Here is a 16,146-nt window from a genome sequence, read left to right on the forward strand (position 1 = left end):
CGATGAGAGAGAATCATGGATCGGCTGCCTCCTGCACGCTCCCCACTGGGGATGGAGCCCGCAACCCCGGGCCTGTGCCCTTGGCCGGAATCGAACCTGGGACCCTTCAGTCCATAGGTGGAGGCTCTATCCACTGAGCCACACCGGCTGGGGCATGTGATCCGAGTCAGCTTGGTTGCATACATCCATTTAGGGTCCTCCGTGATCCGACAGAGAAACTTCCAGAACCCCCTGAGGGCCCTGTGTTGTTGCTGTTTTTTAAATATTTTATTGATTTTTTTTTTTTACAGAGAGGAAGGGAGAGGACTAGAGAGTTAGAAACATCAATGAGAGAGAAACATTGATCAGCTGCCTCCTGCACACTCCCTACTGGGGATGTGCCCACAACCAAGGTACATGCCCTTGACCAGAATCGAACCTGGGACCCTTCAGTTCGCAGGCTGACGCTCTATCCACTGAGCCAAGCCGGTTGGGGCTTTGTTGTTGTTGTATTTTAGATCCCTATGTATCCTCTGTGCCCACCACAGCGTCCCCTAGATCCTCATGTGGGCCGGGATAGGATTGTATGTCCCCACAATAGCCCATCCGTGGATCTGTTCAGCTGGATTTGCACGCCAGCCAGGACTCCCCTATATCAGGTACCCCAAGGTGCAAGGCATCCATGGAACCCCAACCCCCCTGCAGAGTGCACCCGGGAGCCTGCAGTCTCCTGGCCATGCACCCCCATTCCGTGGACCTCCCCCAGCACCAGGCGCGCTTGCAAGTGGTGGGGGCCGAGAAAGATCCCGGCCCTGTGGCCAAGGCAAAGGATAAAACAAGATAAACAAGCAGAATATAGGGTCCATCTGATGGCCACGCTCAGGGCTAAAGAGGAGACTGAAGCAGGGAAGGGAACCGGAAGTGTTTGCGGAGTGTGGTATTTTAGATACAGTGCCGGCAGGAAACAGGAAGCGCGAAGGCCCCGAGTGGGACTGTGCCAGGCGGGCGGTAGGAGCGTGGAAGGGGCCAGTGTGGCTGGAGGGCCGTGGGGGTGGGGAGTGACACCAAAGGAGGTGAGGACGCAGGGCGTACGGGCCCTTAAAAGTCCTGGTTTACTCCGGGTAGTCTGTAATTATTAATAGGGCCTGCTTTCATTCTCAAGTGTCTTTGCCATTAAATGGAAAATTATAGGATTATCCTACCTAGAGGTCATTGTAACCTGAAACCTATATGTGCATATTACCCAATATGATCCCAATAAATTCAATTAAAAAAAAAAGTAAAAAAAATACATCTTCAAAAAAAGGTCATTGTAAAGACTATGGCTTTTTTATTTTTTTTTAAATCCTCACCTGAGGGTATGTTTATTTTAGAGAGAGAGGGAGAGAGAGAAACATTGATGAAAAAGAGAAGCATCTATAAGCATGGTTGCCTCCCAAATGCACCGTGGCTGGGGTTTGAACCCAAAACCTAGGTATGTACCCTGACTGAGAATCGAACCTGCAACCTTTTGGTATATGGCACACTCCAACCAACTGAGCCATTCAGGCTGAGCAAGGCTATGGCTTTTAAAAAATATATATAATTTATTGATTTTTTTACAGAGAGGAAGGGAGAGGGACAGAGAGTTACATAGATGAGAGAGAAACATCGATCAGCTGCCTCCTGCACACTTCCTACTGGGGATGTGCCTGCAACCAAGGTACATGCCCTTGACCGGAATCGAACCTGGGACCCTTCAGTCTGCAGGCCGACGCTTTATCCACTGAGCCAAACCGGTCAGGGCAAGGCTATGGCTTTTATATGCTACCTGGGACCACCATTTAGGCCACTATCATATTATACCTATATTCATATGTATATAATATGTTATATATAGTTACATGTGCACATATACTATATAGTATGATGTATAATTTTATATGTAAATACACATTATCTATAGATAGGCTTGTGCATAGGTGTAGTATGTAGGTATGGTAGGCCCCCAGAACCTGTGAATACATCACCTTACAGGGCAAAAGAGACTTTGCAGATGGGACTTGAGTCAAGATGATCCAGTTTATCTGAGTGGCTCTAAATGTAATCACAAGAGTCCTTAGGAGAGGGAGGCGGGAGGTTCGGAGTCAGGAGATGGGACAGGGAAGCAGAAGGGATGTGGCCACAGTCCAAGGAATGCAGGCGGCCTCCACGAGCTGGACAAGGCAAGAAGGTAGGTTCTCTCCTGGAGCCTCCAGAAGTCACACAGTCCGGCTGACACCTTGATTTTAGCCCAGTGCAAGTCGAGGAGTCCAAAACCCATTTAGGACTTCTGATCTCCAGAACGGTAAAATAATAAATCTGTGTTGTTTTAAGCCACCAAGTTTTTTAGTGATTTGTTAATAGCAGACATAGGAAAGGAATACAATAGGGTGCCCATGGGTCCAGACCCAGGTCTGATAGTTATCCCACTACAAACACACACACACACACACACACTCACGCTCACACAGGACCTACTAGTATATGTTTATCTTCCCATCTCAGCCCAAAATATCGCCCTGCACACCCCAGTCCCAGCAGCTCAATACATTTGAGATGAACTAAGGTTTCCTTAAGCTCAGCCCAAAACAAACACTTCTGCAGACCAGGCCTGCAGGGGCTCATTCCCAGCCCAGAGCTCTGAATCTGGTGCATGGAGGCTGTGAGCTTCCTAGACAAACTTGCCTGGGCATTTTGCTTCAAGAATCCCGCTCCTCTGCACCTGGCAGGACCCAGGGAAAATTTTACGGGGTAGAGAGGGGTGATAAGAAGGGTCTGCACATGCCAGGCCGGCATGGCTCAGTGGTTGAACGTCAACCTATGAACCTGGAAGTCAGGGTTTGATTCCCGGTCAGAGCACATGCCCGGGTTGTGGGCAGCCGATCAATGATTCTCATCGTTGATGTTTCTATTTCTCTCTCCCTCTTCTTTCCTCTCTGAAATCAATAAAAAATATATATATTTTTAAAAGGGTCTGGCCCTGACCAGATTGGCTCAGTGGCTAGAGCGTCGGCCTGCGGACTCAAGGTTCCCAGGTTCGATTCTGGTCAAGGGCATGTCCCTTGGTTGCCGGCACATCCCCAGTAGAGGGTGTGCAGGAGGCAGCTGATCAATGTTTCTCTCTCATCGATGTTTCTGGCTCTCTATCCCTCTCCCTTCCTCTCTGTAAAAAATCAATAAAATATATATATATTTTAAAAAGGGTCTGCACAGGAGCTGCTGAGTGGAGAACGGGTAGATGGGGAAACTGAGGCCAAGAGAAGGGGAGTGGTGAGTCAAAAGCTGCCTAGGTCCAGATGTTAGGGTAACCGGAACGCAGGGCTCCAGTAAATGGTGGGGTGGAGCCTCGGATGCAGGGGAAAAGGCCTGCAGGTGAGGGACCAGCTCAACCTGCAAATGATAGGGGCGGGCGGGGCCAGAGCAGGGGCGGGGCCACGATAAGGGCGGGGCCGAAAGGCCTAGAACAAGGGCGGGACCTCAAGTGGTGGGGCGGTGCAGCGTGTTGGAGCGGGCGGGAACATGGGTGTGGGCGGGGTCTCCTGGAGGCGGGGCCAGGCCTGGGAGGGGCGGGGCATACACCAGGGCAGGGCTGGGTCTCGCCAGGAGGATGAAGAAACAGGGCTCGCTAACGGGCGGGACGCGGGACGGGGCGGGGCTTAGAGGGAGAGGCCGCGAGGGGCGGGGCCTGTGCGAGGGGCGGGGCCACAGCGGTATCGGGTGGGTAGGGCTTAAGGGCAGAGCAAACGCCGCCGCCCCAGCTACGGAGCTGGGTGGGTGCGCCGGAAATGTCCCCGATGAGACCTGCGTATTTCCGGTCAAGATGGCGGCGCCCACGGGAGTCAGGTGCGGGCGACTCTGCCTTCAGTAGCGGCGGCGACTCGAGGCCCGGAGAGGTGAGGCGCGCCCCGCTCTGGCTCCCCTCTTCGGACAGGAGGGAGGAGATTCGTTGATAGGACGACCCAAGGGGGAGCTGGTTGCTTTGGAGGCGGGACAGCGGCGTTGCTAAGAGACGGGGACGCGCGCACTGGACATGGGGAGGGGGTTGCTAGGAGAGTGGGTGGGGCCTGTTGCTAGGGAGGGAGGCGGGGCTAGTGGCTTTGGGGAAGGGTCCCGCTGGTGTGAAGGAAGGAAAGGAAGCGGGCAGTGGTTAAGTGGGTGTGGGCAGAGCGGCTCCGTGCCATGGGGGGGCGCCGGGCTCCCCTAAAACGCCACCTTCTCCGCAGACCCCCAGGAGCCGACCCTCCAGGACACCAGAGCGCCTTCCGCGGCGACCCTCCCCGACCCCGCAACACACGCTCCCCTTCTCCACAAGCAGCCCATGGCGGACCAAGGCTCGGGGGGCAGCCGCCTCCCCCTGGCGCTGCCCCCAGCCTCCCAGGGCTGCTCCTCCGGCGGCGGCGGCGGCGGCGGCTCCAACACGGGGGGCTCGGGCCACCCCCCGCACCCGCGCAACCTGCAAGGCCTGTTGCAGATGGCCATCACGGCGGGCTCTGACGAGCCGGACCCCCCTCCGGAACCCATGAGTGAGGAGGTAAAGGGTGGGGTGCAAGAAGCGGGGGGAGGGGCGTGGTTCGGGGGGGCTGGGAGCTGGAGTTTTCCGGGGTGTGTATGTGTGTGTGTGGGCGGGGGGGTGCAGGAGCCCGGGTGTGAAGGCGCAGTCGGCTATATTTATGCTAGATGGGGTCCTTGTAGCCGGGATGAAGGTCAGACCTCAGAACTGTGGGGGGCGGGGGGCAGATCCCGGGGGTCCCATGCTGGGAGGTAGAATAGCCTCGTCGGAGAAAGAAAAGCAGATGAGGCTGGATTCCGCCGTATCCAGCTGTGTGACCTTGGGGTATCACTCAGTCTCTCTGGGCCCCAAGCTCCCCATTTGCAAGTTGAGGACGATAAGAGTAACGGCCCTGGCACTCAGGGCGGTTCTGAGTTGCAGTTGCATAGCGCTCCTGCAGGCGGCTGGGCTCCTGCTCATTCAGAGCACAGGCTTGCCCAGCGGGTGTGGTCAGCTGGTTGAGGGTGGTCCCAGGCACCCAGAGGTCACCTGTTTCCTGTTCCCGGTCAGGGCACACGCCCAGGTTGTGGGTTTGATCCCCGGGTGGGAGGCTTGCAGGAGGCAGCTCATCAGCATGTCTCTCTCATCAATGCTTCTATCTCCTTTCTCTGTCTAAAATAGATAATAATAATAATAATAATAATAACAAATATTTTTTTAGCCCTAGCCGGTTTGTCTCATTGGATAGAGCATCGGCCTGCAAACGGAAAGGTCTCAGGTTCGATTGTGGTCAAGGGCACATGCCCGGGTTGTGGGCTCGATCCCCAGTGGGGGACTTGTGGGAAGCAACCGATCCATGATTCTCCCTCATCATGGATGTTTCTATCTCCCTCTTCCTTCCTTTCTGAAATCAATAAAAAATATTTAAAAAAATAATATTTTTTTAAGAAGAGCACCAGGCTCTGTGGACCCACTGTCTGCTTCCGTCTGACCACAGGCTTTGCAGATGGCTGACTGTGTGACCTTGGGCAACTCACAGCCTTTCTGTGCCTCAGTTTTCATATCTGTGAAGTGGGTTGTTTTGGAGAGTAATAGCAATATTGGCGATAATGACATTTCGTCAGTGATGGTGGATGCCGTTCAGGCATACCTCCTTTTACTGTGCCTCACGGATGTTGTCCTTTTTACAAACTGAAGGCAAGATCCTCCACCAGCAAAAAGATTAGGGCTGGCTTTCTTGTGATACTCGCTTTATTGCTGTGATCTGGAGCCGAGCCCCCAAACCCCCGTATACAAAAGCTCCTGCTCATGCAGCTACATCCTCGATGTCTTTGAACCTTAGGACGATGAGCTGGGAAACAGGCCCAGAAAGATTAGCCTCCTGCCCGCATTTACCCAGTGCTGTGTCTGCAGAGCCCTCAGACGGGTACGAGCAGGTAACACAAACGCTGTGCGTCCGAGAAATAGAAAGAAAAAACCTCAGGGGCCCGTTCTCGGCTCTCACCGGATCGGATGGAACAGCAGCATGGGCTACTGCCCCCTCCTCGATCTCTTTCTTCCCTTGGCTTCCAGCCTCTGAATGGTGGAGGCACCAGGACTTTCCTCTTTCTCATTATCTTTTATTTTCTTAAAATATATTTTTTTTATTGATTTCAGAGAGGAAGGGAGAGGGAGAGAGAGAGAAACATCAATGATGACAGGGACTCATTGATCGGCTGCCTCCTACCCACCCCACACAGGGAATCGAGCTCAAAACCCGGGCATGTGCCCTGACTGGGAATCGAACCGTGACCTCCTGGCTCATAAGCGGAGGCTCTACCACTGAGCCACGGCAGCGGGGCCCCATTATTTGTTTTAAAATATATTTTTACTGTGTTTTTTTGTTGTTGTTGTTTTAGGAGAGAGAGGGAGGGAAAGGAGAAAGAGAGAGAAACACTGATGGGCTGCCTCATGCAGGCCCTCTGGCGGTGGTTGTATCCACCAGGCGACACTGGCAATGTGTGGAGACTTTCTCTGTTGTTGCAAGCAGGGGACTGGTGCTGTGGCGTCTCGCAGGGGGTGGTCAGGGGTGCTGCTCAACCTCCAGCAGCGCGCAGACGGCCCCCACCACGGACTGTCCCGCTCAAGGTGTCAATAGGGCCGGGGCGGACAAACCCAGGTGTCGCCTGGGCCTTCCGGCTGAACTCCAGGCAGCCTACTCAGGACTTTACCTCGGCGTATAATAGATCCCGCAAATGTAACACGTTAACAACGGGCTCTAGGCCCTGGGCAGGTGCTAAGTGATGCGCCAGGGTTGCGGGTTCGATCCCGGGTCAGGGTGCATACAAGAATCAACCAATGAATGCATGGATGGATGGAACAAGAAGCCATTGTTTCTCTCCCTCTCCCTCTCTCAAGAAACAAACAGCTCAGACGGTCTGGCTCAATGGTTGTGTGTTGACCTATGAACCAGGAGGTCACGGTTCGATTCCCAGTCAGGGCACATGTCCAGGTTGCGGGCTCGATCCCCAATGTGGGGCGTCAGGAGGCAGCCGATCCATGATTCTCTCGCATCATTGATGTTTCTCTATTCTCTCCTTCTCCCTCTGCTCTCTGGAATCTAAGAAATATGTAAACAAACAAAAAGCCAAGTTCTAATCTTCTGTCCTACACCTGCTGCCCTGCCATCTCCTTCTAGGGAGTCAGGCAGACACCGGGGAGCCCTGCCTCCTCTGCCCCCCACCCCACAGCCCGTCTCTCCGTAGATCTCGTGTCTAGACACGTCTGTCAGTAGAAACGAAGCTCCGTAGATCGTGTTGATTGAAGGAACTGTCGGCGCTCCGATGTTGGCAGTCATTGTCAGTGACCGATATTCCTGAATGAGCTTACTGATGAATTCACCCACCTTGTCCCCAGAGGCGCCAGTGGCTGCAGGAGGCCATGTCGGCCGCCTGCCGGGGCCAGCGGGAGGAGGTGGAGCAGATGAAGAACTGCCTCCGAGTGCTGTCCCAGCCCACACCCGCCTCGGCCGGCGAGGCTGAGCTGGCCGTCGACCAGCAGGAGCGCGAGGGGGCCCTGGAGCTGCTGGCTGACCTGTGTGAGAACATGGACAACGCTGCAGGTACATCTCCATCCCCCCTCTGCCCGCCCCCAGCTGCCAGTGCCACCCGCTGCCTCCGGTCCCCCTCCTGCCTGGCCTCCTCAGCGCGTGTGCGGCTGGGCTGCGGCTCATGGCGTACGTGGCCTTCCCCACCCAGTGTGAGGTGTTCAGGGTCCTCCCAGGTTGTTGCCGACCTCGAACTTGATTCCTTTGGGCGGCTGGTGCCCCATGGTGTGGATGGAGAGCGCCGGCCACGGGCTCCTGGGGCGTGTCCCCTTTGGCTGTTGAGAATTCTGCTGCGAGTTTCTGCCTGAGTCCAGCGCTTGAGGCCTGGGGGGTATACCCAGGAGTGGCCACTGGTGACTCTGGGTAACTCTCTCCCCAGTACCACCTGATCTACACAAATGTGGCTTGGCGACCCCGGCCCGTGTGTGGTTCTCCCACAGGCGCTGTGCTGGTTGTAGGGTGTGTGGGGGTCAGCGCTGGCATTTCGCGGGCTGGAGCCTGGGGCCTAACCCCCACATGCTGATTTTGTGGCGACACAGCGACCTGGGAGGGACCCCGCTGGTGCTGGAGAGAGAGCCAGCACAGGTCGGCAGGTCCCAGGGAGCGGCCTGCCCCTCCAGCCTCACCTGGAGCGCCGGTTTGCTCTGGCTGCCGTAACAAAGGGCCACGGCTGGGCAGCTTAAACAGCAGACGTGGCCCGGCAGGCGTGGCTCAGTGGTTGAGTGTCGACCTATGAACCAGGAGGTCAGGGTTCAGTTCCCAGTCGGCATATACCCGGGTTGCAGGCTCGATCCCCAGTAGGGGGCGTTCAGGAGGCAGCCGATCAGTGATTCTCTCTCATCATTGATGTTTCTCTCCCTCCCTCCCTCCCTCCCTGAAATCAATAAAAATATATTTAAGAGAAATTAAACAGCAGACATGCATCTCACAGCCTGGAGGGAGATGCCCAGGCCTCGTCCGGGAGTGCAGATCAAGGTGTGGGCAGGCTGGCTGCTTCGGAGGCCCCTCTCCGTGGCTTTCACATGGCTGTCCCCTCCCGTGTCCTCACATGGTTCCCCCCCGGGGTATCCGTGTCCTGTTCTTCTTGTCAGGGCACCAGCCATGTGGGGCCAATCCGGTGATGTCATGTCACCTTACGCACCTATCTTAGGCCCCATCTCCACATACAGCACATTCTGAGGCACTGGGGGCGGGGGGAGGGCTTCAAGGAATGGATTTGGCGCAGCTCAGCCGTAACACTGGCTCCCCCCTCTGCGGCACAGACTTCTGCCAGCTGTCGGGCATGCACCTGCTGGTGGGCCGGTACCTGGAGGCGGGGCCCGCGGGGCTGCGGTGGCGGGCGGCCCAGCTCATCGGCACGTGCAGCCAGAACGTGGCGGCCATCCAGGAGCAGGTGCTGGGCCTGGGCGCCCTGCGCAAGCTGCTGCGGCTGCTCGACCGGGACCCCTGCGACTCGGTGCGCGTCAAGGCCCTCTTCGCCATCTCCTGTGAGTGCCCGGGCTGCGGGGAGGGGCCTGGGTCCCCATGGAGCTGGCCCGGGAGGCGGGCCCTGTAGGGATCTGCCGGGGGCAGAGGCAGCGGGGCCTCCCCGGTACCTGTCAGGGTCTGAGCTGGGTGCTGGGGACAGGGTGGGGAGTTTGCCGACCTCCTGCCGGTCGGAGAGCCAGGTCCTAGGGACCCAGGGCTGTCACTCAGCTTAAGTGACGGTGCCACCGGGTTCTCAGCCTCCGCCTGTTGATGGTCCTCTCGCTGGAGCTTGTGGGCGGGGCTGGTTTCAGTTTCTCGTGTGGATGGGTCTTTCTGGGGACCCGTCCTCACCCTGGAGCCCACCCAGAGCCACATCATTAGAAGAAGGGTGCTCGCCTGGCTGGGGTGGCTCGTTGGTTGGAGCATTGTCCCATGTACCGGAAGGTTGTGGGTTCGATTCCCCGTCAGGACACATACCTAGGTTGCGGGTTCCATCCCTGTCAGGGTGCATGAGGGAGGCAGCCGATCGATGCATCCCTCACACCGATGTTTCTTTCTCTCTAATGTCAATTTTAGAAAACATTTAAAAAGAAGAAAAGATGCTGCTATCACCAGGAAATGCCAAGGGAGTTGGGGACTCAGTGTCAGGAGTGGAGGACAGAGACCAATTATGTCCCCTGGGATAAGGTGGGGGAGGCGTGGATAGGAGATTCTGGGAGGGAGGGAGGAGTTCTGGCGAGGGCGAGGGAAGGAGTCTTGGAGGAGACGGCATTTGGAAAGTCACATCCAAAAATGGGCAGACAGATGGACAGACCGGCCCAGGGCAGCTCCGCGGGGAAGGGCTGACAGGGGGACTTGGTGCCCTGGAAGTATCAAGACCAGAGCCTGGTAGGGGACAGATGGACAGTTTTCTTTAAATGGCTTAATTGTATCAGTGAAAATACACCTTTAAGCCCAGCCAACGTGGTTCCATGGTTGAGCATCGACCTATGAACCAGGAGTCACAGTTGATTCACGGTCAGAGCACATGCCCAGGCTTTGGGTTCAATCCCCAGTGTAGGGTGTGCAGGAGGCAGCCAATCAGTGATTCTCTCTCATCGTTGATGTTTCTCTCTCTCTCTCCCTCTCCCTTCCTCTGAAATCAATAAAAATAGATTTAAAAATATATATACCTTTAAGAAAAGATAATGCTTGTGAAGCACAGGCCCATAAAAATTGATGATGGCGATGATGGTGGCGGTGATGATGTTGGTGATGGTGATGGTGGTGGTGGTGGTGGTGATGATGGTGATGATGATGGTGATGATAGTGATGATGGTGGTGGTGATGGTGGTGATGTTGGTGATGGTGGCGATGATAATGATGATGGTGGTGGTGGTGGTGGTGGTGGTGGTGGTGGTGATGGTGGTGATGTTGGTGATGGTGGTGATGATAGTGATGATGGTGGTGGTGGTGGTGGTGGTGATGGTGGTGATGATAGTGATGATGTTGGTGATGGTGGTGGTGGTGGTGGTGATGTTGGTGATGGTGGTGATGGTGATGTTGGTGATGGTGGTGGTGGTGGTGGTGATGGTGGTGGTGGTGGTGATGGTGGTGATGGTGGTGGTGATGTTGGTGATGGTGGTGATGTTGTTGTTGGTGGTGGTGATGGTGGTGGTGGTGGTGATGTTGTTGTTGGTGGTGGTGATGGTGGTGGTGGTGGTGATGGTGGTGGTGGTGGTGGTGATGTTGGTGATGGTGGTGGTGATGGTGATGGTGGTGGTGGTGATGTTGGTGATGGTGGTGATGGTGGTGATGGTGGTGATGTTGGTGATGGTGGTGATGGTGGTGATGGTGGTGGTGGTGGTGGTGGTGATGTTGGTGATGGTGGTGATGGTGGTGATGGTGGTGATGGTGGTGGTGGTGGTGATGTTGGTGATGGTGGTGATGTTGTTGTTGGTGGTGGTGATGGTGGTGGTGGTGGTGATGGTGGTGGTGGTGATGTTGGTGATGGTGGTGATGGTGGTGATGGTGGTGGTGGTGATGTTGGTGATGGTGGTGATGGTGGTGATGGTGGTGATGTTGGTGATGGTGGTGATGGTGGTGATGGTGGTGGTGGTGGTGGTGGTGATGTTGGTGATGGTGGTGATGGTGGTGATGGTGGTGATGGTGGTGGTGGTGGTGATGGTGGTGATGGTGGTGGTGATGATGATGTTGGTGATGGTGGTGATGGTGGCGATGGTGGCGATGATGGTCACTGTGACTTCGAGGCCCATCCTCTCTCCCCTCCCCAGGCCTCGTCCGGGAGCAGGAGGCTGGGTTGCTGCAGTTCCTCCGGCTGGACGGCTTCTCGGTGTTGATGCGGGCCATGCAGCAGCAGGTGCAAAAGCTCAAGGTCAAGTCAGCCTTCCTGCTGCAGAACCTGCTGGTGGGCCACCCAGAACACAAAGGTGGGGTGGCCAGGGCAGGGGCTGGGATGGTCCTGGGGGATGGTGGTGGGGGCAGGGAGTGCACAGAGGGGGGGGCGCCCTCTGACCCCGAGTCCTTCCCCCAGGGACGCTGTGCTCCATGGGGATGGTCCAGCAGCTGGTGGCCCTCGTCCGGACAGAACACAGCCCCTTCCACGAGCACGTGCTTGGAGCCCTGTGCAGGTGCGCGGGGCCCTGAGGGAGCACCTTCCGGGGCGGGTGCCCCCTCCCAGAGTACACCACTGGGCTCCGGCCTCCTTTTTCCAGGGTCCCAGGAGTGTGGGGCTTCTCCTGGGGAGTGCTGGCCCTCTCCGAGCCTGTTTCCTCACCTGTGAGGGGAGTGACGCAGCAGCCCACGGGGGTGGGAGGGGCGGCTCTCTTTCATCCCCCACCCGCCCGGTCCAAGTGAACCAGCGTCTGAAAATAACAGGATGGGGCAGCCGAGCAGGCGGGCAGCGGCCCCAGCCAGGCCCTGTGCTCAGTGCCTGTTTTGTGCCAAGTCCCATGAGGTCCGCTTTGCAGCGGGGAAACTGGGGCTCGGTGTGGGGCACCGTCTTTCCCTGGCCGCCAGGGTGTGTGTGTGTGGAGGGAGGTGCCAAGAACTGCTCTCCTGTGCCCGCAGCCTGGTGACAGACTTCCCCCAGGGCGTGCGGGAGTGCCGGGAGCCGGAGCTGGGCCTGGAGGAGCTGCTCCGGCACCGCTGCCAGCTGCTGCAGCAGCACGAGGAGTACCAGGTGGGCCGCCCTCCGCCCTCCGCCCTCCGCCCTCCGGGGCTGTTCTCCACGCTGTTCATGTTCATTCACGTCTCTCCCATCACCTGTGCAGCCAACACCCCTGCCACCTCCCATGTGCCTCACACGGTCCCAGGGAGCAGGAGGGACTCTGGAGTTTCTTAAAGGGCTAACACATTCATTTAATCACTATCCACATTGTTTACATTGCATTCAAGTATTTAGTAATTAAATATTAGATCAATAAGTACGTAAGTGATAAATAGCAGGCAATTACATCTTGAATTAAATAGGTAAGGAACAAGTACATGGTAAAGAACTCCTTAGAGCCGAAACCGGTGTGGCTCAGTGGATAGAGCGTCGGCCTGCGGACTGAAAGGTCCCAGGTTCGATTCCGGTCAGGGGCATGTACCTGGGTTGCGGGCACATCCCCAGTGGGAGATGTGCAGGAGGCAGCTGATCGATGCTTCTCTCTCATCGATGTTTCTAACTCTCTATCTCTCTCCCTTCCTCTCTGTAAAAAATTAATGAAATATATTTAAAAAAAAAGAGAGAACTCCTTAGATATTAGATAACAGTGATCAAGCTCAGGAGCCAGTGAAATAGATAAGAAATCAGCGGTAGCTCGTTAGATAGTTAATTGTATGGGTAGTAAGTAACACGTGGTGAGTAGCTCAGGTATTTACATCGATAACGAGCCGCAGATAAGCGGTGAGCACAGCCTGTCCCGAGCCTGTGGCTTCCGGGGTGCTCTGTGCGCAGACCAGCACACGTGCCTGTGACTTCTCCTCCTTCCCTGCGTGCCGCCCGCCGAGCCTGTCTGAGCGCCGTGTGCTCTGGCCTCGCCCCTCTCCTGGCGTCTCGGGTGCACACTCTTTCCCCTCCTCCTGTCGCTGCCCTGCTGGACGGACATGTTTCCACACTGAGCACTAACACTGCTGACAGAAGAACCTCTCGCGTATGCTTCCTATGTGTATGTCTACAGAACAAAGTTCTAGGAAGGGAGAGGCCGAGTTCAAGTGCCATACAGGTCAAGTTACGCTCTAGCCAGTTCGGCTCAGTGGCTAGGTCATTGGCCTGTGGACTGCAGGTTCCCAAATTCAATTCCGGTCCAAAGGCACCCATCTCAGCTGCAGGTTCGAACCCTGGCTCTGTGGAGGCAACCAGTTGATGTCTGTCTTTCACATCAATGTTTCTCTCTCTCTCTGTCTCTCCTCTCCCTTCCGTTTTCTCTAAAAATCAATGGGAAAATACCCTCAGGTGAGGATTAACAACAAAAGGTGAGGTTACAGGGCTGCCCAGTTGCTCTCCCTGGAGGTTGCACTGGTCCGTGTGCAGCCACAAGGGTCCCCAGCGGCCTGGCCAGGCTGGCCCCAAACCCTTGGGCCTTTTTCCAAGCTGATGGGTGGATCCAGCTGCCATTTGCGTTTCTCCCGAGTGAAGTTGGGCATCTTTTTCCTTTTTTTTTTTATTTTTTAAATATATTTTTTATTGATTTTTTACAGAGAGGAAGGGAGAGGGATAGAGAGCCAGAAACATCGATGAGAGAGAAACATCGATCAGCTGCCTCCTGCACACCCCCTACTGGGGATGTGCCTGCAACCAAGGTACATGCCCTTGGCCGGAATCGAACCTGGGACCCTTCAGTCCACAGGCCGACGCTCTATCCACTGAGCCACACCGGTTCTGGCTCTTTTCCCTTTCTTGTTAACTGCTCATGCACCTCCGTTATCCCGGCGTGATGAATCGCAATTATTTTTACCACCAACTTGGTTCTCCTTCCTTTCTGTTTCCGGCATCTCGCTGCCCGGCAGACACCTTGTCTGTTTCTGCGTCCAGCCCTTCTGTGCTTGCTTTCCCGGCTTCTGGAGTCTGTATCGGAGGGGGGAGGGAGAGGGAGGGGTTTTCAGTGGGATGAGTGGGGTGAGTGGTGTCAGGGAGTTAGAGGCTGAGTGAGCTCATGTGAGGACAGACCAGAGGGGGGTGACCAGAGGCTGGAGACCCTGGGGTCCAGTTCGGGAGTCCAGACGTGGGTGAGAAGAGAAAGAGGGAGCCGTGGATCTGAGCAGAGGTCGGAGAACCCGGGAGGCGTGGGGCCGAGCAGCGAAGAGGAGCGGTCTTGGGTGGGGGGTTTAGAGGCAGGGCCCGGCCTCGCACTCAGGGCGCCCGCTCTTGCCCCTGATCCAGGAGGAGCTGGAGTTCTGCGAAAAGCTGCTGCAGACCTGCTTCTCCAGCCCCACGGACGACAGCATGGATCGGTGAGCCCGGCGGCTTCCGGCCCCCTCTCCGTGGGAACCCTAGGCCTCTCGCCTCCCGGCCACGGGGCCCTCTCCCAAGGGAGAGCAGGGCCTGCTGGTGCCGGGCCACCGCCGTGCCAGCCCGTCTCTGCTCAGCCCCCTGGAGGGGCCCTGGGAAAGGCACGGGCCCCTCAGACACCCCCCCCCATGCTCTCACTCCACCCCCATAGCACCCACACTGTCTTCCAATAAAGGTGTCGCTCTCCCTCCTTTGCAGCAGTCTGTCACCTCCCCTGGAGGGTGCCTGGGGAGGGGAGGTGGGGCTCAGTCCGAGGGGACCCGGGGAGCCACAGAGGGGACAGAAGTGGGCGGGACCTGGGAATAAAGTGCTGCTCTCGGAAACCCAGAGCCATTGTCGCCTGTCCTTTCCCAGCCTCTCGGGAGTGTGGGGCGCACCCACTCCTCTCGGCCACCATCCTGGCTGATTTCTTCACATGGGGAAACCCCCACGGTAGATTCTCACACTGCAGGCCCCGAGGCTGAAGCCCTCTTCTTGCCCAGCATCCTGGGCAAGGCACGTCATGTGACTGCAGCCCCACCAATCAGAGCCCTCCCTGCGGCCTGCTGGGGAGCCACTGACAGAAGGGGGGGGGGAGGGAGCACGTGTGCCAACAGCGGGTGGCGCTGCCCAGAGGGTGGAGGCTGGCCTGTGCGCCGGGACAGGCCCCTGGCTGGGCGTGGGGTACCTTCCCATCTGCAAAGCACCAAGTCTTCTCTCCAGCCTTCTCAGATTTGGGGGGGGGAGGGGAGGGACTGCCTCGCCTCCTTTAATAAATTGCTTTTCAGACTAAAGGAGGTTTCACGGGTAGCGACATAGAGCCCTGACCGCTGCCATTTTTCAGACGTGGAAGCTGAGCCCAGGGTGGTTAGTCCATGCCAGGTTCACTCGGCCAGGATTCAGACCTGGGCTCACCCCAAACCGGGTTCCTCTGCCCGGTACACTGGCTTCCTAGCCCCGTCTGTTGCCAGACTAATTCCTATGCAATTCCTGGCACTCCGGGACTTTGGAGAGGCCCATTACTTTCACCCCTCCTCCCACATTCAGGATAAGTGGCAGGTGGTTACAGGATCCACGAATCGGAGGTCACGTGCCACCTCCGTTCCTGTTAACGCCACTCACAGAAAGTGGCCGTAGCCTTGTGCTCCTCCACCCCGGCATCCGACACCCTCGTCCACGCGGTCACAGGCAGCACTGGGCGAGCGCGGACCGCTGACTTCACCCCTGCAGCTCCAAGCTCAGACCATGCCCTGAGGTGGCGGTGGTCTGTCACTCCACATTGCCACCCGAGGCAAGGACCGCAAAAGCACCCCATGGCAACAGACACCCTGGAGATAGCCAGGACCAGACGAGGCATGGCGGAAAAATCTAATTACGGACATGTGGTAATCAGTGAGTGCAAGGAAATGACAACCATTAGGGCAATTAGAAGCTAACAGATGTAACAGGAGAGCGCTCTCAACATGACTCAATTACTCGTAAATGTCCTTGAGCCCTGGCCGGTGTGGCTCAGTGGATAGAGCGTCAGTCTGCGGACTGAAGAGTCCTGGGTTTGATTCTGGTCAAGGGGACCTGCCCGGGGTTATGGGTTCGATCACCACTAGGGGGCGTGCAAGAGGCAGTCGATCAATG

At 56.6% G+C, this 16,146-nt stretch overlaps 2 protein-coding genes across 3 annotated transcripts in view; one reads left to right on the top strand and one right to left on the bottom strand.

Moving 5' to 3' along the window:
• ZNF628 (zinc finger protein 628) overlaps positions 1–16,146 on the bottom strand; it is a 178,529-nt gene that overhangs the window by 139,861 nt on the left and 22,522 nt on the right. The window lies entirely within an intron of this gene.
• HSPBP1 (HSPA (Hsp70) binding protein 1) lies at positions 3,736–14,722 on the top strand. 2 transcript variants are annotated; one of them, XR_009448762.1, is made up of 8 exons: positions 3,736–3,893; positions 4,224–4,531; positions 7,385–7,589; positions 8,837–9,061; positions 11,315–11,448; positions 11,575–11,671; positions 12,111–12,222; positions 14,407–14,444. XR_009448762.1 is itself a non-coding variant. In XM_059665713.1 (8 exons), the coding sequence occupies exons 2-8, from the start codon at positions 4,319–4,321 to the stop codon at positions 14,479–14,481; spliced, it is 1,083 nt and encodes a 360-aa protein (XP_059521696.1). In that variant the 5' UTR covers positions 3,737–3,893; positions 4,224–4,318; the 3' UTR covers positions 14,482–14,722. The 2 variants fall into 2 exon arrangements, 1 of the variants encoding a protein (XP_059521696.1); XM_059665713.1 differs by having other exon boundaries at positions 3,737–3,893; positions 11,315–11,470; positions 14,407–14,722.

This window comes from Myotis daubentonii, chromosome 15 (assembly GCF_963259705.1).
Source record: "Myotis daubentonii chromosome 15, mMyoDau2.1, whole genome shotgun sequence".
In the NCBI taxonomy this organism is placed as follows: Eukaryota; Metazoa; Chordata; class Mammalia; order Chiroptera; family Vespertilionidae; genus Myotis; species Myotis daubentonii.